General features: G+C 41.1%; 2 protein-coding genes across 4 annotated transcripts in view; one reads left to right on the top strand and one right to left on the bottom strand.

The window, feature by feature from the left end:
• Nucleotides 1–23,409, top strand: part of LOC131957446 (uncharacterized) — a 28,683-nt gene that overhangs the window by 3,827 nt on the left and 1,447 nt on the right. The window contains exon 1 of one of the 2 annotated variants that reach the window (XM_059322264.1): nucleotides 23,191–23,293. The exons of the other annotated variant lie outside the window; for it this stretch is intronic. The gene's annotated coding sequence lies outside the window, so the exon portion shown is untranslated. Of the gene's footprint in view, nucleotides 1–23,190; nucleotides 23,294–23,409 lie in introns of those variants that run through there. 2 annotated transcript variants of the gene reach the window in all.
• LOC131957445 (uncharacterized) lies at nucleotides 126–23,258 on the bottom strand. Of its 2 annotated transcripts, XM_059322260.1 has the most exons (9): nucleotides 23,005–23,258; nucleotides 19,850–20,020; nucleotides 12,882–13,107; nucleotides 5,109–5,248; nucleotides 3,902–4,006; nucleotides 3,522–3,695; nucleotides 2,700–2,896; nucleotides 2,186–2,359; nucleotides 126–1,869 (listed from the first exon to the last, which is right to left on the bottom strand). In XM_059322260.1, the coding sequence occupies exons 3-9, from the start codon at nucleotides 12,949–12,951 to the stop codon at nucleotides 696–698; spliced, it is 2,034 nt and encodes a 677-aa protein (XP_059178243.1). In that variant the 5' UTR covers nucleotides 12,952–13,107; nucleotides 19,850–20,020; nucleotides 23,005–23,258; the 3' UTR covers nucleotides 126–695. The 2 variants fall into 2 exon arrangements, with proteins under 2 accessions (XP_059178243.1, XP_059178244.1); XM_059322261.1 differs by lacking the exons at nucleotides 19,850–20,020; nucleotides 23,005–23,258 and adding an exon at nucleotides 19,775–19,838.

The raw sequence follows: 23,409 nt of genomic DNA, 5'->3' as shown, positions 1-23,409 counted from the left end.
CCTTCCCGGCGCCCGGGGACAAACTTTTCAATTTGCACCCCCTCCCCTCAAACTTTCAATTTGCACCTCTCCCTCAAACTTTCAATTTGCACCCCACCCCCCCCCCCCCCCCCCACCCCCTCAAACTTTCAATTTGCACCTCCCTCAACCTTTCAATTTATTTTTCCAACCCATTTTGGCGCCCCCTAAGGTCGGCGCCCGGGGACATATGCATCCCCCCCCCCCCCTCGCTAAACTACTGAATCTCCTGTGTTTTCTTTTTTCTGAAGCTGCCATTTTAAAGAGCAACTAAGGTAGATATTTTTTTTTTGTTTAATCACAAAAATTTTGATTTGAGATTCCCCTATCCCACCAGAATATAGGCATTGTATAAAATATTATTGGGAAAATTCATTATCTTAATTATGTTTGAACTTATTATTATTCTAGCTCTAAAATTAGTAATATATTTCAAATTAGTATGAGTTATTGCAAGTAATATAACTATATAAACCACTTGATGTACAAGTATAGTATTTATCCTTTGAATATTTTGAAAACCAAGCTTTATCAGATTCATTGGTTTGGTCAATGAAATCTCCTGTCTGATGTAGTCAAGTTGAATGATAAGGAGAGTATTAGTTATACATGTATGCATATGATCAAATGAGTTTATGTATCTGGAACACGTAAGATTTATTGTCTGTTTCCTTGTCTCACACCGCCTCCATGTACATGGCGTATTTGATCTCTTCATCCTCGGTGTAAGGCACGATAAACTTGGGCGCGATGCCGTTGTTCAGTTGTGAAGTAATGATCTCACTGGCCAATGTTTCCACCCTGTCGGTGTACAGATGCCCGTTGACCTTTGTCCCGTTCGTGTAGATGGCCGAGAAGCGAGGTTTCCCGTTGACGCTGTAGGAGTTTAGGTACGACATGTAGAGTTGAGACTTGGCATTGTCCTCTGTTGTTTTCATCAGCTGGGCTGAGGAGAGGTCGTAGTGGTGCTTGAAGTCCACTCGGATGTCGTCGGCGTCCTTGACGAAGATGAACGAGAACTCCTCGTCGCCCTCCTCCTTGTTGTAGACGATGGTTTGTGAGATGGGGTAGAAGCTTTTCTCGTAGTACATCTGTACGAGCTTCTCGTACGGTTCCGGTAAGTGGCCGGTGCCGTACTTCATCTGCTTATCCAGCGAGAAGGCCTCGTAGCGGAAGATGGCCGCGAACCGGATGGGGACGACGTGCGACCTGCTGATGTAGCTGTGTAACTGGGTCATGTTGTAGCCGAGCTCCTCCAAGTGCATTTTTTTCTTGAGGAGATGCCTGTGGTCCATCCCGTGCTCCAGGATGTAGTCGTACTGCGATCTGCTGGGGTGCGCGATCCTCCTGCTGACCACTAAGAAATTTGTATGGTCAGCTAGCGTGTGGGATGTAAACCACTGGACGCTCAGCCCTTCCGTCTGTAGAGCTTTAACGTAGGCCTGGAGGTGATGCTCGTTGACTGAAAACTTCACCGTGATCTGGGAACTCGTTTGGCTCTCTTTGGGCTGCGACACCCACGGGATATCTGACAGGTCGTGGTAAAATAAGTTCCCCCTTTGTGGTTGTAGAACCGTACTCTCCATCAGCTCCTGAAGCTGCTCCCTCGTGTCGCCGCGCTTGCTGCTGTCGTAGAGCAACACCACCCACGAGTCTGGCGTGTCTTGGTCGTTGTCCATGTTGTAGCGAAGGATGAGGTCGTCTGTGTAGGTGTTCGCTTCTTGCCAGACTGCCCTGGAGTCGCTGAGAAACCCGGCACCGTACCAGGAGTCTTGCTGTAGGGGTGTGATGTCTGGTTGGGCGTACAGGGGAGTCTTGTCTTTGAGCAGGAGGTCGGTCTCGAACGTGCATCTGTGGAAAAGGTGGAGTTCATTTTGAGATTGCTGGCCTTAGAGGGGAGTAATTTTAATTTTCAATGCTTAATCGTAACGTTTTTTTTTACCAGTAGGCTGCTCATTGATAGCAAGTTTCCCGCGTTACTCTCCAAAAACAATATCTAATTTGTCATACATTTCTCACGTGATCAGACCCTGAAAATTGACCAAACTATCCTAAACCATAGCCTTACGCCAAAGCTTAAGGATACGCCATTTCGCCAAACTATCCCATGCCTCAACCATCTGAAATTCTGACCATACGCGTTGCCATACACAACATCCCATCATACCTGAGGAAACGGACCATGTCGTAGACGTTAGAATACCAGCCGAGAGCCGAGTCTACCGACAGGCCATCAAGGCTGTAGTACAGGTCCTGGTCCTCCACGGTTACTGCCCTTTCATCCCACCGCTGGACAATGCCCAGGTGGGTGTTCCACATCCCACAAGGGTTCAATACAAATCTGAAACACGGAAGCAACATAATTTTTAATAGTTCCTCAAGTATCTACTAACTACGGGAATGTTGCTATGCAATGTATATTTAAGTTTTAACGTCTGAAGGACATTCAATGTTGTATTTTTTAACGAAAAGGTGGATATTTTTATAATCGCCGGTTATTTATGCTGGGATTACTACCTTAACCCTACCGGCGTAAGAACAACCTTGGTATTGTATTACACTCTATACGATCACAAGACTTTTTTTTACAATTTCAAGTTCTCATAAATATTCATGCTCCATTATTTTAAAAATAAAAAACCAAAACCATCTCAAGAATAATCGAGAGATTTGTTGTTTACCTTTTGACGTAGTCGCTGTAGGTGATGTCTGTGACGGCCTCTATGACGCGGCCGAGGATTAAATAGGCGATGTTTGAATAGGCCACGTTAGTGCCCGGGTCAAACCTGAGAGGCTGGGAGATGACGTAGCTGATGAGAGACTTGGCCTCCAGTGGGAAACTCTTTTTCATCTGTTTAGCGATGTTTGGGACGCTTGCCTGTCGATACAAATACAACATGTCAGTTGAGACGGTGTTAAAATAAGTTGCACATTAATTTTAGTGGTATATGATTTATAGTACTTAGATCTCTAATATACTAATATAGGGGCTCTTTTACGCTTTCCTGTCGACATAAGATGTTAGTTGAGATGGTGTTAAAATAAGGTGCATATTAATTTTAGTAATAGATTAGATACGATTTAGAAACTACTTTAAGTTTGGATCTCTAATATAGGGGATTTTTACCTTTATTGTTTAACAAACCCAATTGAGCTGGAAATGCAGATATTGTTGTGTAGTAATTGTTGGGGATATAATATATGTATTGAACCAGAATTTCTTTTTAAAATACGAACTACTCTTGGAGCTTCAATTTTTTAATTTTCGTTAATTCTATAACCCTTGTCTCAATGAGAGTCAATGTTTCACAATATCATGAAATATCTACCCCTCTTGTTTTATCCACTACCTGGAGCCGCTATAATATTTCTTTAGTTTTCGCGTTTATTTTTTTCAATTTATTTTTCGTTTTGTTATTTTAAACCAAGTTGGCCTATCTTGCCTATTTGTTACGAGTACAATGTGATAACATCCGCTGTATGGTTGAAGATCCCAGACTTACATGACGGCTATGATAGAACTGGTTTAACACCGGGTCAAGCAACGGCCCTTGCAGGTCGTCCCACCCAGCGGCGTGGTGTAGCAGGTGGTCCACGGTGATCTCGTACACTCTGGGGTCCGCCTTTGTCCCATTCCATGGCTGGATGTCGCTCAGGACTCCCAGCTCCCCGAACACCTGACCAAAAAAAAGCATTATAATTTTTAAAGCATGTAGACCTATGTACTGTGAGGTTTGCTACCGTTGTCTACTACGTTTGGGTTTCAACATTACTTGAAACAAGGCTTTACGAGAAAGTAACATAACAACAGAGGTATTTGTAAACATTCCTCCTTAAGCCGAACAGCCCCTCAAATTTCCCAAGACAACACGAGGTATCTGACCTTGTCCTTGAGAGATATCCTGGCCTCTTGGACCAGCTGTAGCAGGGCCACTGCGGTCAGAGACTTGGCTACGCTGGACGTGTGGAAGGTGGACTGGGCTGTCACCTGAGACATTTGAAACGCATATTAGGATACATTTTTTAAGCTGTATATCTATGTAGGGCCTACAAATATATGGAATGTCTGCGTGGTGGGGTCGGTAAAGCTCATGGTTGTTAAACCGAAAATCCCCGAGTTCGAACCATTGGCAGATGAGGGTTAGGCTCGATAACTGGAGACTAGCAACCCATCTAGGTGAGAAACTCCAAAATCATATAACTTATGCTAACACGTTTTAACTGGGCGCATGGCCTTCCAGTAAAGGTCACCGGCAAGAGTCCATAGTTGAACTTCAACTGACCACTTGTTCTTGACCAAGGCGAGCCACCTAGATAGAGGCATATGGCTGTGGTCAGGCATGGAGAGGGGTGGGCGCCGCCATGCGATTCTTAGCCCTAGACACATCACACAAATCTGTGGTACCTCAACGACCCCCAAGGGTTAAGGGATTTATTTTATTCATTTATTTTATATATGGAATGGGGCAATGCTATACAATCTTCCTCTAATGAAGAAAAATTAATTCGTCGATTCATTTTTTGTAGTAAATCTCATACGTTGCGTTAATAAAAACGTTTCTGTGATTCACCCCCCCCCCCAACCCTAAAGTATAACGTTGACAGATGGGGCGACGCGGCACACTTAAGCAGTTCACTTCTCCTACTTTACCACGTCCCTGGGGAGAAACAGTTAATTATAAATCTGATATGCATATTACCCAAGCTAGGAAAGGAGCAGTATGAAGCGGGCCACGTTATTTTACAAACTTTTATTTAGTTCGCAGCGTCTGTTTGAGGGTTTGAGGCACATCTTGTAACTCAATTTTGACCCACGCGATTTCGTTCAAACTTTCCAGATGAGATCTTTTACATATTTTAGCTACATAAGCTTTTATTAAAGCAAGCAAATTAGTTTTATTTTCTAATTTGCAGTGCATAGAAAAGCTTATTGCTATAACTACTATAAGCTTGTTGTTTTTTAGTATTTATTTTTATTAAAAAGACATTCCTCTCGTAAGGCAGCCAGCTGTAACTAGTGTAACATTAGATGCATGTAATTCTCCTTAACACTAGAACAATGGATTAGGTTACAACGGTGTAGGCCCTACCTCATGTCCCGCACGGTCCGTCCCAAAACCTTTTGCCAGCAGCAGTTCCCCATCTTTCATGACAGCCACCGCTCCACCTCTGTAGCCATTGTCTTGTAAAAATTGGTTGAAAGTGAGATCGATGTCTGGATCTGAGAATCCTGTTGATGAATTAAACGTGGCATAAATGTTTGCGTATTTGAAGCAATGACTACGCGTTGGAAGGATAGCGATATGTTTACGTTATGGAAATAGCAAGCATACTTATAATTCTATTTATAGCTCTTAGTATGATATATATTTTTTAAAATTATCATTTGTTTCAAGAGCTATGATATAATTTTTAAAATTATCATTTGTTTCCCTTATATTTATTGCTTAAAATAAAGTACGAAGAGAAGTGAAGGTAGTCCTTCATATTGATAGGGTTAGTGTTTATCTCAGGTATCTCTCCTAATCACCTTAAAATATATATAATTTGAAAATCCTATACTTAACCCCTCTTCCCCCGAAAGTCAAAGTGCGCCCCCGAGAAAAAATGTCTGTAAGAATTTCCTGGATAGGGCTTATTTCGAAGACAGTAAGCCTTCGTCACCAGACAGGCTGGAAACCCCAGAATAGCAGAAATTGAGACACCCAATAAATAGGGTCACAAAAGATAGGGTATAGGCAGTGGTGTAGCGAGATCGGGTGTCACCCCCACAGAGGCGTAGCGACCCTTCCCGGGGACGAACTTTCAAATGTTTCGATTTGCACCCCCCCCCCCCTCAAGTTTTTCTCTATATATTTTGCTATTTTTTTGCCATGGTGTCAGCCGGTGCGGTCCGCACCCCCCCCCCCCCTCGCTACGCCTCTGGGTATAGGTATACTGTAATTTGCCATGGTGCATGGTAACTTTATTTCAACTTAGTACTAATTGTAACGAATGAAATTCGGATTTTACTTCTTTACTTATTTCGATGTAATAAGTTGAATAAATCTCTGAAAAAAGCGCAAGTCATGAAAACTGTCTCGGGAGACCCAGATTTCCCTTACTACGCTTGTTATGTTGTAGTGTGTGTATAGATGTACACGGTGAAGAATGTGTGTTAATCCTGTTCACTAGACGTAACAAGATTCGCCTGTGGATGTGGTATTGTGGGGTAGATAACATCCCTTGTTCATTACACGGAGATTGGGTTTTGGCTTTATATACTGTACTATCATGTGACTTCATCTGAGGGCATGTTATAACGGGATGTTCCTGTTCATTTAACCTGTCTGGTCGGGTTTAGTTACGGTTTAACCACAATTTTACAATGTTGTATTTGTAGCTTGTCTGGTCGCGTTAGTTTAGGTTTAACCACAATTTTACAATGGTGTATCTGTAACTTGTCTTGTCATATATTTTTTAGTTTAGGTTTAACCACAACTTTACAATGTTGTATATGTAACCTCCCTGGTCGGGTTTAGTTACGGTTAAACCACAATTTTACAATGTTGTATTTGTAACTTGTCTCGTCGCGTTAGTTTAGGTTTAACCACAATTTTACAATGGTGTATGTCTAACCTCCCTGGTCGGGTTTAGTTTAGGTTTAACCACAATTTTACAGTGTTGTATTTGTAGCTTTTCTGGTCAATTTTAGTTATGGTTTAATCACGACTTTTCTAGGTAACTTTGTGGTCGAGCTTTTCTGTGTAGTTGGTTCTGTCTGTGTGTGTCATGTTTTTGTTAACATAAAACTGAAGTTTTCACGTTTTGTTGGTCACGTGATTCCCTACATGCATGTGCCCATAAATTATTCTTACCTCAACATCACATGCCTTTGTTCTACTAAATCTTGAAATGCAACGTTACCGACCATATTGTTTACTTAGAACTGGGTATTGGCTTAGGCATGTTAGTACGAATTAAATTAAGAGAATCTCTGCATTACTTTTAAAATACAGTTGTTTGAAATTAGTGTGTTTGCTACACACCAATAGTCAACTACGTATTATGTTATTTATTTTATAAAAGATTACCACATCAAACGGCAGCTATTTCCTATTGGTTCTAGGGGAGGCACGAAATGATTTACAGAAATGATAAACTTGCGAAGTTTTCTGATAGATAAATATTCAGTTTAAAACAGAGGGTTAGCATGAGATTATTAGGGCCTATTGGGAATAAAAATTATGACATTTTTAACGTCGATTTACAAAGATAAATTACTATTTGAATAAAGTAAACCCTGCTGAATTAAAGTAATTAGTATAATCATTTCACTGTAGCGGTTTACAAGCATAAATTGAATATTAATTTATCTAATCTGTTTAATCATCATTTTTATTCATGTTCGCTCCTTGAGGAACATTGTGCCTCCGTTAAAGCTGTCCACTCTCTCTGCCATTTTTTTCCCAGCTGTTCCAAAATCCTTCATATCATCCAGCACGCTACGACGCCTTGTCTTCTTGGGTCAACCTCTCCGTCATTTGCTCTGACGGATAGCATTCCATCCAAGGCCTGTTTAGCTCTGTTGTCAGTATTTTTTTCTAAGCGTGGGACCGATCCAACGCCACTTGCATTCCATGATTTGTCTTTCTGTTGTTTTATATATGTACACATCTCCAATAGTTTTCCATTTTTCTATCTTCTCTAGTCGTTGCATTTTTAATATATTTGTTCTTAAAGGCATTGATTCCTTTTTTGTTGTTGTCGCAGATGTTCTTCATGTCTCGGATCCGTAGAGCAGGACTGCTTTAATGTTGGTTTTAAAGATTCGTTAAGCTATTTGACTTTTTTTTACAAGTCAAAGTAACCAAGGGAGACAACATTTAAAACTTTTCCTAAAAGTCGTTAAAAATTCAAAGATATTTAATAGTAATAAAATTAATAGAATTGATTATTATGTTGTGTAACATAATTGTTGAATAAAAAAAAAAAGACTGTCTATTTCTGGTTGTTCTTAGATATTCATAGTATCATTTGACTATAGTCTAAAATAGAAAACCTTTAGCGGAATAATACAGTAAATTTGAAGACTTCTGAATGTTATATAGACTTTTGCATTGTATTTGGGGATGATTCTTCTACGAAATTGTTTTTTAGACTCGTCAAAATTTTATTTGCAGAAAATTCTGTGTTAATAGTAATAATAGTATAGTAAAGCGATGCACCCGCTCATTTACACCTCAAAAAGCTTCATCATTTGCCCAAACAAATACAAGTTTTATTATATGTAACATTTTGTGAGGCATTAGGATGGTCACTGCGAGGACGCCAAGAGTTTTAAGGGACAAAATTTTCTTTACCAGCAATAGATTTAGATTTCAAAATATGTGAAGCGGAATCGGTTTAGATTTTAAAATACGCAAAGGAAAAAATGGCTAGAAAAAAAAGATTGAAAAAAAAATCAAACAAATCCCTGAAGCTAGTGTAAGAAAATAGATTCTATGTTGTGTCAGTATATCTGAGTCATAGTTCTTAATCGGTCATGCTATGGTGCTTTCCTGTTCTTTTTTTTTTCGACGTGTTCTTAAAATTTTAGATGCATTTTTTTTATATCTTCTAAAAAAAAATATAATCTACCGTTTCATCTCTATACTGGCTATGTTTGTAATTCATGTTCCCTACACTTGATACGTTTTATATTTCATGGCTTATTTCTCACCGTCTCCACAATTTCGTCTACTGCTCTATTTTCTTACGAGCTGTATTAAAGATCTTGTCTGGGTTTATAAAAAAAAAAAAAAACCTCAGACCTCGTTGAACAAAGGCCAGTACAGCGGTATATCTTGCACATCTATAGAACACGATATTGCCCAGATCTGTCATCAATGTAAGGACGAGCTGTTAACTTGGCTTGCTGAGAGGTGTTCCGTAGACTTCCATTCAGTCCGGTGCTTACACGAACAGTCATGTGTGTGGCTGACGGTTAATTGCGTGAATAAAGTGATACTTCAGTGGTTTGGAAGTAAGGAACTTGAGAGAAAAAGGACCCGAAAAGGGAGTTTTAATGAACCTAGTCTATACTTATTGCGGGTGTGATTGTTGGTGTCTCGAAAGCCAATGGGGGAGTTTGATTTGAACTTAGTCCATACCTAGTGCTGGTATGATTGTTGGTGTGTTTTAAATGTAAAAGGGGGAGTTTCATTGAACTATACCTATTGCTAATGTGGACGTTAGTGTTTTTTATTAAACCAAATGGGTTTTTCAATGAGCTAAATCTATACATAGTGTTAGTAGGATCGGTGGAGTTTATAAAATACGCCAAATGGTGTTTTAATGAGCTTCCATAGCCGCTGTCTATCCACCAACAAACTATCAGTTTTCTGTCCTAGATGGGTTGCTGTCCCCAGCTATATAGCCTTATCTGCCCAAAGGTTCGCTTTAGCAACCAGGATATTTACCGAGCCGAAGTTTAAGGACAAAGCCATTATTGTGGCTTTATCGGAAGGTGGTTCAACTCACACCCATAGTGGTATTGTGATAGTTCTTTTTTTATATGCCGTAGGGATGATTTGATGAACTTGGTCAGCGTATGTGATTGTTGGGCTTGTTCATACTGGAAGAGTGTTTTTGACGAGTGTCTGCTATCGTGTGACCATGTTGGCTACGTAGAAATGGTCACGTCTCCTACATGGGTGATGGTTTACATGTAGTAGATCTAGTTCTTAGTGCGCTGCACAGAAAGTCTAATAAAAAGTTTTCGTGTGTATGTTATATATATATATATATATATATATATATATATATATATATATATATATATATATATATATATATATACAGTTTTTGTTATGTTAGAATGTATATATGGTCCACCCCCTACCACCACCATTCCCCAACGAAACCGTTGCTTATGTCAGACCAGATATTGCCAGTACAAGCAACATGAAAAGCTGGCTGAATCCACCACCCACGTACCACCGAGCACATACATCTTGTACCGGCAGTGGTTCACTGAATAGCCTACCCGTTCGACCGGAACATAGGAAGAGTGGGGGAGGGGGGGATCTTACCCCGGCATGAATGAAGGAAATCTACACATGAATGAATGTTATGTACCACGTGATGTTACACTCCATACAAGTGACTGACACTAGGGAGGGGGGGGGGGGTGTTTGGTGCCAACTGTCTGTATGAAGGAGGACGAGATCAGGCAATGTTTACATACAATAAACACTACTTTAGGAAGGTCTAGGGGGACTGTGGTAGATTTAATTAATCTTAAGCGAGAGTTGCCCGTGGGCGTTTATTCATTTCGCCCTGGGATTTTTTTTATATATATTATTTTGTAAAGTTGATTTAGCAAAGTTAGTTTGAGTATTGACGAAATTAAAAAAAAAATTGTATCAAGAGATTTTTTTAAAATTCTCGATACTGGACGTCAGAAATGTGTGTGTGGTAATCACATAAGACATAATGTCCTAATTGTTGAGCATACAAATTGAAGTAAATTTCTGGCGTACTACCAAAAGCATTGACGTCCTTTTTTACCGAATGACCAGGCACACACATGTAACTGTAACCTAAACGCAGCGTTCGCCTAGATAAACGAGGGCTACGAGTGAAACATTCTACATAAGCTCTTAGAATATTTTAATTATAACGTAAAGAAATGTCCAAATACATTGTAATTTCGGGCTGCATGTATAGTATCTAAATTTACTTATACACGGAGCCTTAAATTTACTAACATACGTGGTTGCTAATTTACCTAAATTTTAGGTTTCATGTGTTCATAAGTATATGGCGTTAAAATTTGCCAGCATTCAATTAGCTTGTAAACCAATTTATCAAACTACCAGGCTTTCTACTTTACCTAACTATCTGGCACTTAATCTCACATAAATTCTGGGCATACAAATTATCAGCAATAAAAAAAATATACCGGTATTTATTGCAAGGTGTACATTTAAACCTTAAACAGCTAGACATCTAATTTCCCTACTGAAATACAAGAGCCCCCATGTACAACAACAAAGAAAGTATTCTGAAACTCCTCGACCACCACTCGCGACACGTCCCAGATAAATCTGGTACAAACGGCTCCATCAGGGGACTTGTCACCCAATAAATAATCCCCCAGTCAAAGAGCTTTCGCATCGCCCTCGTCTTAATCTCGTCTCATGCTGAGAGGACCCGAGCTTCACACGGTTAGTCTTTACTACAACAAAGGTGTCGGTCTTTTGCTAAGTTGGGCACACGTGTAAGTAGTTGTTGGATGGTTGGAGTTACTACAACAAAGGTGTCGGTCTTTTGCTAAGTTGGGCACACGTGTAGCTTTGTAAGTAGTTGTTGGATGGTTGGAGTTACTACAACAAAGGTTTCGGTCTTTTGCTAAGTTGGGCACACGTGTAAGTAGTTGTTGGATGGTTGGGTTACTACAACAAAGGTTTCGGTCTTTTGCTAAGTTGGGCACACGTGTAAGTAGTTGTTGGATGGTTGGAGTTACTACAACAAAGGTTTCGGTCTTTTGCTAAGTTGGGCACACGTGTAAGTAGTTGTTGGATGGTTGGAGTTACTACAACAAAGGTTTCGGTCTTTTGCTAAGTTGGGCACACGTGTAAGTAGTTGTTGGATGGTTGGAGTTACTACAACATAGGTGGCGGTCTTTTGCTAAGTTGGGCACACGTGTAAGTAGTTGTTGGATGGTTGGAGTTACTACAACAAAGGTTTCGGTCTTTTGCTAAGTTGGGCACACGTGTAAGTAGTTGTTGGATGGTTGGAGTTACTACAACAAAGGTTTCGGTCTTTTGCTAAGTTGGGCACACGTGTAAGTAGTTGTTGGATGGTTGGAGTTACTACAACATAGGTGGCGGTCTTTTGCTAAGTTGGGCACACCAACTGCTAACCCCATATTAATCCGCTTATGCCACCCCTTAAATCCGTCACGCTCACCTAATTAATCCACCAATGCTACCCCCATACTAATCCGCTTGTGCCACCTCTAAATCCGCTAGAACCCTCTGCTTAATCCGGCACATTCACCTCATTAATCCGCTACTGCCTCGCCCCCTAACATAACTAGAGCCACGTACCCCATCAAGAGCATGCACCAAGACATCAGCGGAAACCTCCGGCCCCAACCTTTGTTTTCCCCATCCAATTAACCTTTGTGTTTCTTCCTTTGATCTCATCCTGTTGGGGACCAGCGTGTACATGGTGGGGGGAGATAGGCGAGCTGCACTATCAGTGGTGGTGGGTGGGACTTATGCATTGAAGAATTGTTAGAATTCTGTGTTAGACTAGTTAGGGACATCGATGTGACGAATCTAATTTAAGGTCAAGAATATGAATACTGATCAGTAGCCATGTCCGGTGAATTTAAAATACTTGGTTGTTTATTGGAAAGTGTGTTTTTAGTTGATATCATTACATTTAAATTATATTTACTTTTAAAAGAAAGTCTTGATAGTTCTTATCAGGGGTGGGCTGTCTATGTACAAGACGTCTGGGAAATTTAAAAATTGCCCCCCCACCCCCCCAATCCCAGATGGAAATTTCTTTTATTGTGCATAATTTCTCCACCAAACTCCAAAATTTTACGCCTTGGCATGAAGGAATGTTAAAGTACCAACAATAAAAAACGAATCAAAACACCAATAGGACTATTACAGCACAGTTCCTGGGGGCTCACCAAGATTTTCCCCGGTAGACCGGCTGCCCAGTCCACCCCTGGTTCTTATCATCAAGCACAGTGTTTCCAATAAGTTTAGAAAACTCAACTGTGTATATCCCCGTTGGAATCGGTTGTTATATAATAGTTATTTTATTGTACATGTGGTCTAAAACCACACCTACATATTATAAATTGTTCGTGTTCTTACCTTGTCCAGATATCGTGACGAGACCTAACGTCAGCACCAGTAGCTGACCACACGCGACTGTGTATCCCATAGTTTCAAACTTTTTTTTTCTTATAACGTCCAAAATATCCACTTCCGACCACGAATCCTAAGCTAGCGCCGGGTGTAAAAGTCTCCCTCCCCGCTAAAGTTGTACTGACTTGTGTGTTCACCGTGTTCTCATAGGTCCCATCAGTGCCGGCATGATCTGAAATAGACGAGACCGTTTTAAACTGTGTCCTAAACCGCTACACTCTACACCCTTGTATGCCTAAGAGAAAAATAAAGTATTGATGTTACGATCAACGCCGATGTTAATCCCGTTGTAGGCCTGTTCAGTATGTAACATATCGTTGACCGGTGCTATAGTGGATCTATAGCGAGTAGAAAAAATACCACCCTTTCGAACCTGTTGGTCCATGGGGCAAGTGAAGTAGAGTTCACCTGATCTCGGCATATAAGGGATAGTGTGAATGTGAATCCCGTTGCAGAACTGTTTATTATTATGTCTGTGATCAGTGCTATAGTGGATCTATACTTGTCAAATAAAATTGTTCTAAGCCGACCAAAGCTATACTTTATATAGCAATCCAGTTATTTAACTGACCTCCCGCTACAAAAACAAACCCCCCAATTTGTATCGCCCCCCCCCCCCCCCCCCCCCCCCCCAATTATCGAATGACATGGGAGGGCCGTTTACGCCAGTTTCAGCCTGAGCCCTTCTTGATAAATAAATCTTTTGGCCAGTCCCCGTGTACAAGCCATCTAGCGTTCACGTTGATGAGCTGTTTGCCTCAAGTTGATGAGCCGTTAGCCTCGAGTTGATGAGCCGTTTGCCTCAAGTTGATGAGCCGTTAGCCCCGAGTTGATGAGCCGTTCGCCTCGAGTTGATGAGCCGTTTGCCACAAGTTGATGAGCCGTTCGCCTCGAGTTGATGAGCCGTTTGCCACAAGTTGATGAGCCGTTGGCCACAAGTTGATGAGCCGTTTGCCACAAGTTGATGAGCCGTTGGCCACAAGTTGATGAGCCGTTGGCCACAAGTTGATGAGCCGTTGGCCACAAGTTGATGAGCCGTTGGCCACAAGTTGATGAGCCGTTGGCCACAAGTTGATGAGCCGTTTGCCACAAGTTGATGAGCCGTTGGCCACAAGTTGAAGAGCCGTTGGCCACAAGTTGATGAGCCGTTGGCCACAAGTTGATGAGCCGTTTGCCACAAGTTGATGAGCCGTTGGCCACAAGTTGATGAGCCGTTGGCCACAAGTTGATGAGCCGTTTGCCACAAGTTGATGAGCCGTTGGCCACAAGTTGATGAGCCGTTTGCCACAAGTTGATGAGCCGTTGGCCACAAGTTGATGAGCCGTTTGCCACAAGTTGATGAGCCGTTGGCCACAAGTTGATGAGCCGTTTGCCACAAGTTGATGAGCCGTTGGCCACAAGTTGATGAGCCGTTGGCCACAAGTTGATGAGCCGTTTGCCACAAGTTGATGAGCCGTTAGCCCCGAGTTGATGAGCCGTTAGCCTCGAGTTGATGAGCCGTTAGCCTCGAGTTGATGAGCCGTTCGCCTCGAGTTGATGAGCCGTTTGCCACAAGTTGATGAGCCGTTAGCCCCGAGTTGATGAGCCGTTCGCCTCGAGTTGATGAGCCGTTAGCCCCGAGTTGATGAGCCGTTAGCCTCGAGTTGATGAGCCGTTAGCCTCGAGTTGATGAGCCGTTAGCCCCGAGTTGATGAGCCGTTAGCCTCGAGTTGATGAGCCGTTAGCCCCGAGTTGATGAGCCGTTAGCCTCGAGTTGATGAGCCGTTAGCCTCGAGTTGATGAGCCGTTAGCCCCGAGTTGATGAGCCGTTAGCCTCGAGTTGATGAGCCGTTAGCCTCGAGTTGATGAGCCGTTAGCCCCGAGTTGATGAGCCGTTAGCCCCGAGTTGATGAGCCGTTCGCCTCGAGTTGATGAGCCGTTAGCCCCGAGTTGATGAGCCGTTAGCCCCGAGTTGATGAGCCGTTAGCCTCGAGTTGATGAGCCGTTAGCCTCGAGTTGATGAGCCGTTAGCCTCGAGTTGATGAGCCGTTAGCCTCGAGTTGATGAGCCGTTAGCCTCGAGTTCATGAGCCGTTAGCCTCGAGTTCATGAGCCGTTAGCCTCGAGTTGATGAGCCGTTAGCCTCGAGTTGATGAGCCGTTAGCCTCGAGTTGATGAGCCGTTAGCCTCGAGTTGATGAGCCGTTAGCCTCGAGTTGATGAGCCGTTAGCCTCGAGTTGATGAGCCGTTAGCCTCGAGTTGATGAGCCGTTAGCCTCGAGTTGATGAGCCGTTAGCCTCGAGTTGATGAGCCGTTAGCCTCGAGTTGATGAGCCGTTAGCCTCGAGTTGATGAGCCGTTAGCCTCGAGTTGATGAGCCGTTAGCCTCGAGTTGATGAGCCGTTAGCCCCGAGTTGATGAGCCGTTAGCCCCGAGTTGATGAGCCGTTAGCCCCGAGTTGATGAGCCGTTAGCCTCGAGTTGATGAGCCGTTAGCCTCGAGTTGATGAGCCGTTAGCCTCGAGTTGATGAGCCGTTAGCCCCGAGTTGATGAGCCGTTAGCCCCGAGTTGATGAGCCGTTAGCCCCGAGTTGATGAGCCGTTCGCCTCGAGTTGATGAGCCGTTCGCCTCGAGTTGATGAGCCGTTAGCCTCGAGTTGATGAGCCGTTTGCCACAAGTTGATGAGCCGTTAGCCTCGAGTTGATGAGCCGTTAGCCTGGAGTTGATGAGCCGTTAGCCCCGAGTTGATGAGCCGTTAGCCCCGAGTTGATGAGCCGTTCGCCTCGAGTTGATGAGCCGTTCGCCTCGAGTTGATGAGCCGTTAGCCTCGAGTTGATGAGCCGTTTGCCACAAGTTGATGAGCCGTTAGCCTCGAGTTGATGAGCCGTTAGCCTGGAGTTGATGAGCCGTTAGCCCCGAGTTGATGAGCCGTTAGCCTCGAGTTGATGAGCCGTTAGCCTCGAGTTGATGAGCCGTTAGCCTCGAGTTGATGAGCCGTTAGCCCCGAGTTGATGAGCCGTTAGCCTCGAGTTGATGAGCCGTTAGCCTCGAGTTGATGAGCCGTTAGCCCCGAGTTGATGAGCCGTTAGCCTCGAGTTGATGAGCCGTTAGCCTCGAGTTGATGAGCCGTTAGCCTCGAGTTGATGAGCCGTTAGCCCCGAGTTGATGAGCCGTTAGCCTCGAGTTGATGAGCCGTTAGCCTGGAGTTGATGAGCCGTTAGCCTGGAGTTGATGAGCCGTTAGCCTCGAGTTGATGAGCCGTTCGCCTCGAGTTAATGAGCCGTTAGCCTCGAGTTGATGAGCCGTTAGCCCCGAGTTGATGAGCCGTTAGCCTCGAGTTGATGAGCCGTTAGCCCCGAGTTGATGAGCCGTTAGCCTCGAGTTGGATTAATGTCCCTGCGCGACAGCCTCACGCAAGTAACAACCTCCCCCCGTCCTTGACCTTGTACAGACAAGATAACCAGGTGGGGGGGAGGCACGCAGGTAACGAGGCAGCCATCCCGTAGTAAACTTTTACCTGAGGGTTACATGTGCTCAAAATATGGTCCTTTTGTTTTTCCCCCCTGAACACCCGGTGTTCTTTTAGAGCATATGGACGTGAGGGAAGACAGGTGAGCGTTAGCTTTACGGCATAGGTAGCATTACATCCATACCAGGTGTCATATTGCATCCATCCCTGACGTCACATTACATCCATACCTGACGTCACATTACATCCAATACCAGACGTCACATTACACAGAGATCCATAAACAACGCTTAGCCCATTTTACACCAACACATTACGAGTCACAGACCCCTAAATTGTATCTTATAAATAATCCTAACTGTAACAAAAATTAACCTTTCTCATCATTTTGTTGTTGTTTTTTTTTTTTTTTTAAATTAAAAACACACATTATTGGCTACACACATTTCTAGCTTTTCCATCTGCCACCCGTAGCCGAACGTTCCTTAAGTCAGAACCTCCCAGTATTGGTGCTGACGTCACTGGTGGATTGACCCCCCCCCCCCTCTTACTGGCACCAATACATCTTAATGTAAACTTGCAACATAAATCCTGATGTAAACTTGCAACATAAATCCTGATGTAAACTTGCAACATAAATCCTGTTGTAAACTTGCAACATAAATCCTGTTGTAAACTTGCAACATAAATCCTGATGTAAACTTGCAACATAAATCCTGCAACCTAAATCTTGGTGTAAACTTCCTACATTCCAACACCCCATACGTGGCAGTTAAGCGTCAGTGTTTAAGATGTAGGATTTGCCTTTGTGAAGCTATGCGTTACTAATTCTCATATATCTGACCTAAATCATAAAGTAATGAATAATACCGCTTCGATGGCCATCGCTATCCTTTCATGGACCTGTAGCTATATAGCTAAATTACTGTGTGTTTATATATATATATATATATATATATATATATATATATATATATATATATATATATATATATATCGTACTGGATTAACTACTTCGTTGATGTGTCCCTATTCTCTTTTGTTAGAGATTTTACTTGGAGTCTAGGGCGCTGGTAATCTTGTACATTGGTTGTGTATTGTATAACATGACATTGGTCAACTTCTAGATTCCTGTCCCAATGATTTACCTGATACTAGCAGTACAACTGATGATGCTCATGTAGGTTCCTGTCCCAATGATTTGCCAAATACTAGCAGTACAACTGATGATAATCATGTAGGTTCCTGTCCCAATGATTTACCTAATACTAGCAGTACAACTGATGATAATCATGTAGGTTCCTGTCCCAATGATTTGCCAAATACTAGCAGTACAACTGATGATAATCATGTAGATTCCTGTCCCAATGATTTACCTGATACTAGCAGTACAACTGATGATAATCATGTAGGTTCCTGTCCCAATGATTTACGAAATCCTTACAGTACAACTGATGATACTCATGTAGGTTCCTGTCCCAATGATTTACGAAATCCTTACAGTACAACTGATGATAATCATGTAGGTTCCTGTCCCAATGATTTACGAAATACTAACAGAACAACTGATGATAATCATGTAGGTTCCTGTCCCAATGATTTACGTAATACTAGCAGTACAACTGATGATAATCATGTAGGTTCCTGTCCCAATGATTTGCCAAATACTAGCTGTACAACTGATGATAATCATGTAGGTTCCAGTCCCAATGATTTACCAAATACTAGCTGTACAACTGATGATAATCATGTAGGTTCCTGTCCCAATGATTTGCCAAATACTAGCAGTACAACTGATGATAATCATGTAGGTTCCTGTCCCAATGATTTACGAAATACTAACAGAACAACTGATGATAATCATGTAGGTTCCTGTCCCAGTGACTTACGTATCACTAGCAGTACAACTGATGATAATCATGTAGGTTCCTGTCCCAATGATTTACGAAATACTAACAGAACAACTGATGATAATCATGTAGGTTCCTGTCCCAATGATTTACGAAATACTAACAGAACAACTGATGATAATCATGTAGGTTCCTGTTCTTATATCACACCCAACCAGGCACGTCTTGCGGTTAAGATTTCAACTCATCACTTTAGGGGAAATTAAAGTTACACGTGTGTAGCAAGGCTCAAGATAAGTCTGATAATACGTCTTAGGTGAAGTTTCTACTAAACTAAGATGGTCTTTATATGTCTGTGGTGAAGTCTCCACTAAACTAAGATGGTCTTTATATGTCGGTGGTAAAGTCGCTACTAAACTGAGATGGTCTTTATTTGTCGATGGTAAAGTCACTACTGAACTTAGATGGTCTTTATATGACGGGGGTAAAGTCGCTACTAAACTAAGATGGTCTTTATATGTCGGTGGTAAAATCGCTACTAAACTGAGATGGTCTTTATATGTCGGTGGTAAAGTCGCTACTAAACTGAGATGGTCTTTATTTGTCGATGGTAAAGTCACTACTGAACTTAGATGGTCTTTATATGACGGGGGTAAAGTCGCTACTAAACTAAGATGGTCTTTTTTAAGTCAGTGGTAAAGTCGCTACTAAACTATGGTCTTTTTATGTCGGTGGTAAAGTCACTACTAAACTGAGATGGCCTTTTTTATGTCGGTTGTAAAGTCGCCACAGAACTAAGATGGTCTTATTATATCAGTGGTAAAGTCTCTACTAAACTGAAATGGTCTTTTTTATGTCGGTTGTAAAGTCGCCACAGAACTAAGATGGTCTTATTATATTAGTGGTAAAGTCTCTACTACACTGAGATGGTATTTATATGGTATAAAGCTGCCACTCTTTGTTGTGAACGTGGTGTCGGTGGAAACAACCTTAATTATACCAAGTAAATGGTAATGTTGGTTTGGTCCTATCGATACAACACAATATTACACTATATGAATTTGTCTTGAAAGAAGTTTTTGTCTTATTTCAAAGTAACGATTTGATTTGTTTTTAAAAAGTTTCTGTTTAGTTAAAATATCTAGCGACAAAAATGCGTTTTTTTTTTTTTCTTCTTTTTTTTTCTTATATTTTATATAGTTGAAATAAGGTTAAAACCAGTGTAATGTTGTCGTCTTCCGTCTCCTTCAGGTATCATATATGTTCGTATCCGCACTGAAGCCCATTAAAATAAGTTGCGTGTTTTTATACAAACTGTTACACTACGTCAGGAGATGTATATTGCCTAGCGCTACCTTATCTACAGATCTAACCTTATTGCGTTACGCGACCAAGTCATCAGTGTTTAAATATTCTTTTATTTAAAATTATATTCAAAATTAAACGAAACAAATTTGAATTAAAAGCAAGTTTGTAAATACGAATTTTTGCCTACTTGTGCTTTTTTTTTTTAACCGTTGAAAAATATTTGTAAGAAACTTACAGTTTTCAACATATCTCCTTTATAAATTAGAGAAACGTGAACACGTGTTAGTGTAATAAATATTGGTAAACTTACCTGTTGCTGATCCACTTTTACAGAACGGGTCACAATGGTGTCTGGCATGACCGTCAAAACACCACAACTCTCGTCTGCCAACTCTCAGTGACTTCCCCTCTTCACACTTTGTGTGTGTGTGTGGCGGTACACAGCCAAGCTTGTCTGCTGTGGGGCTTTAGGAAGGCGCGTCTTTAATGAAGAAAATATTATGCACATAATATAATATAGATCTATAGCCGGGGTGCAAGTATAACCCGGGTGGGGGGGGGGGGGGTCATTGTCTTTTTTTTATGCATAAGTAATTTATAACGAAACGTTTTTTTTCTATGTGAAAGAGTTATCGTTCTTACCTGGTTTCTTCCTCGGGGCTGTTTAAATTTACTCAGATTTGTGTAATTTAAATAAAAAATGTTAGCCCACTTTGTGACAGAATGTATGCATACGTGTGTCGCAGTTTTGTGTTAGCTTTAGTCTCGGTATACTTACTGTAAGTCACGTGGTAAGCCAACGGTTTTTTTTTTTGGGGGGGGGGGGAGGGATTCGGTTGTCAAAAGTAAATTCTATTGTGCACTTTTTTTTTTTTTTGACAAGAGTGACAGATTATTTTTATGAAGTGTGTGGTTGAAACTCAGAGTGGCTTCCCTTTCCTGTGGCATTAGCATAACTTTTTTGTGAAGTTTTTATAACTAAGTCTTGGGGGGGGGGGGGGGGGGTTAGTGTTATTTTTTTTAAGCTTGCGTGGGGTTTTTCCCCCTTTCCATACAGGTTAAGATCAAATGTTGCTCTATCCTCTAATCAAACGACTGTGTGGGCTCTTTCTGTCGTCGTTAGTTTCGTCGTTGCGCGCTGTGAATGTTTTAATAACTGTACGGTGTTCCTAGTTAGTGTCACATTTTGATACAGTTGAAATGTGACATTTTGATACAGTTGAAATGTGACATTTTCATAGTTGAAATGTGACATTTTCATACAGTTTAAGTGTCACAATTTGATACAGTTGAAATGTCACAATTTGATAAAGTTGAAATGTCACGATTTGATACAGTTGAACTGTCACATTTTGATAAAGTTGAAGTTTCACATTTTGATACAGTTGAAGTGTCACATTTTGATACAGTTGAATTGTCACATTTTGATTAAGTTGAAGTGTCACATTTTGATACAGTTGAATTGTCACATTTTGACACAGTTGAACTGTCACATTTTGACACAGTTGAACTGTCACATTTAGATACAGTTGAATTGTCACATTTTGATTAAGTTGAAGTGTCACATTTTGATACAGTTGAATTGTCACATTTTGACACAGTTGAACTGTCACATTTAGATACAGTTGAACTGTCACATTTAGATACAGTTGAACTGTCACATTTTGATACAGTTGAACTGTCACATTTTGATACAGTTGAACTGTCACATTTTGATACAGTTGAAATGTCACATTTTGACACAGTTGAACTGTCACATTTTGATACAGTTGAACTGTCACATTTTGATACAGTTGAACTGTCACATTTTGATACAGTTGAACTGTCACATTTTGATACAGTTGAACTGTCACATGTTGATACAGTTGAACTGTCACATTTTGACACAGTTGAACTGTCACATTTTGACACAGTTGAACTGTCACATTTTGATACAGTTGAACTGTCACATTTTGATACAGTTGAACTGTCACATTTTGATACAGTTGAAGTGTCACATTTTGATACAGTTGAACTGTCACATTTTGATACAGTTGAACTGTCACATTTTGATAAAGTTGAAGTGTCACATTTTGACACAGTTGAACTGTCACATTTTGACACAGTTGAATTGTCACATTTTGATACAGCTGAAGTGTCACATTTTGATAAAGTTGAAGTGTCACATTTTGACACAGTTGAACTGTCACATTTTGACACAGTTGAATTGTCACATTTTGATACAGTTGAAGTGTCACATTTTGATACAGTTGAATTGTCACATTTTGATAAAGTTGAAGTGTCACATTTTGACACAGTTGAACTGTCACATTTTGACACAGTTGAATTGTCACATTTTGATACAGTTGAAGTGTCACATTTTGATAAAGTTGAAGTGTCACATTTTGATAAAGTTGAAGTGTCACATTTTGACACAGTTGAACTGTCACATTTTGACACAGTTGAATTGTCACATTTTGATACAGTTGAAGTGTCACATTTTGATACAGTTGAATTGTCACATTTTGATACAGTTGAAGTGTCACATTTTGACATTGTGTTAGTTGCCCGAGTCCACATCTAAAAGTAAATAGTTTGTTTATCCATTTAGGTTGTAGCTAATAGAATTATTTTTCGTAGGCACATGTTGTGGTATAGGAACACATCGCTGTTGATGTTTTGTTTCCTTCACTTTGAATGCTCGTAGAACATTGTAAAAAAATGTGACGGTAGAGCTTTTTTTTTTTTTACATCTTAGCACTGGTGTTAGTGATTCTATGGGTTTGGTGTGTGTAGAGGGGGGGGGGTGTAAATTTTCCTTTCATGCCAGATAATCCGTGGCGCAAATGAAGCATGATTCATTGGATTTTGTGATTTTGGTATTTACAGATATTGTGTTGTCAGCGCCTATTAGTAAAGCTAGAGATGGGTCAAGCTTTTAATGTTGAATTTGGTTTAGTTAGCCGTGTTTATATTGTTTAAAGGTGTTTTTATTATCTAGTTTTGAAGGTGGTTCACTTTGCAATCTGCTTAAAAATGTATTTTAATTACGATCTAGTTTAAATATGTTTTAATTACCATCAAGATCTAGTCGAACGGTGTTATTAATCAAGAATAGTACAATTTTGAGGCTGGGTTCTTAAGGTGAATCCACTTCTAAAACGTGTGATCTAAGCCTAAAACACAGGGCACAGTAGGACAGCTGAGCTGGGGACCCAAAGTTCAACGGCTTCCTTCTTTCTTCCTCCTGTCCCCCGTCTCGTACTCGTCGTTTCCCCCCACCCCCTCCCTCCTTCCTCCCCGCCATGAAATGTATGTATTTTGTTTTTACCTCGTTTAAGTAAACACACCAGGCTGGGGGAAAAAAGGTCATGAGATGTTGTTGACCACCCAAAATGTCGTTTTGTAGTTTGTAAAAAAAAAAAAAAAAAAACCTAACAAAGAGATAATTAACTCAGATAACTGTGAAATAAAGCTTTCTCTTACCTGCTGAGTAGTTGTTAGAGTTTGGGATACGAATGAAGCTTCCAAAATCAGTTCGGTAAATAAGGACAACGATTCTGTTTACTTTTATGGATCCTGTCTAACAGTCTTCAATCCCATTGCGTGTATTTAATTTAGACATAAATGACAACTCTAAGCTTATTCCGCTCCGATCAAAATAGCGCGAATGTAAGTTTGGCAAAAGCTCAAGAATTTGTTCTGGCAACACTACCCGCTTGTTTGTATGACCACTTTAGCAGTAAAGTTGTTGTGTCTGGTCAAACGTAGAGAAGTAAGACATTATTAAGTGCTGCCCGGTGTTCACAAAGCATACTGACAGCTGTTACTGGCTTCTTGTGGCTAGTAACTATGACCCCACCGACTTATTTAGTTTTCTCGCTAGTGCCG

This window comes from Physella acuta, unplaced genomic scaffold (genome assembly GCF_028476545.2).
Source record: "Physella acuta isolate Inbredline_101_S28 unplaced genomic scaffold, ASM2847654v3 ptg001244l, whole genome shotgun sequence".
Lineage (NCBI taxonomy): Eukaryota > Metazoa > Mollusca > Gastropoda > Physidae > Physella > Physella acuta.
This window is presented reverse-complemented; position numbering and strand designations above follow the sequence as displayed.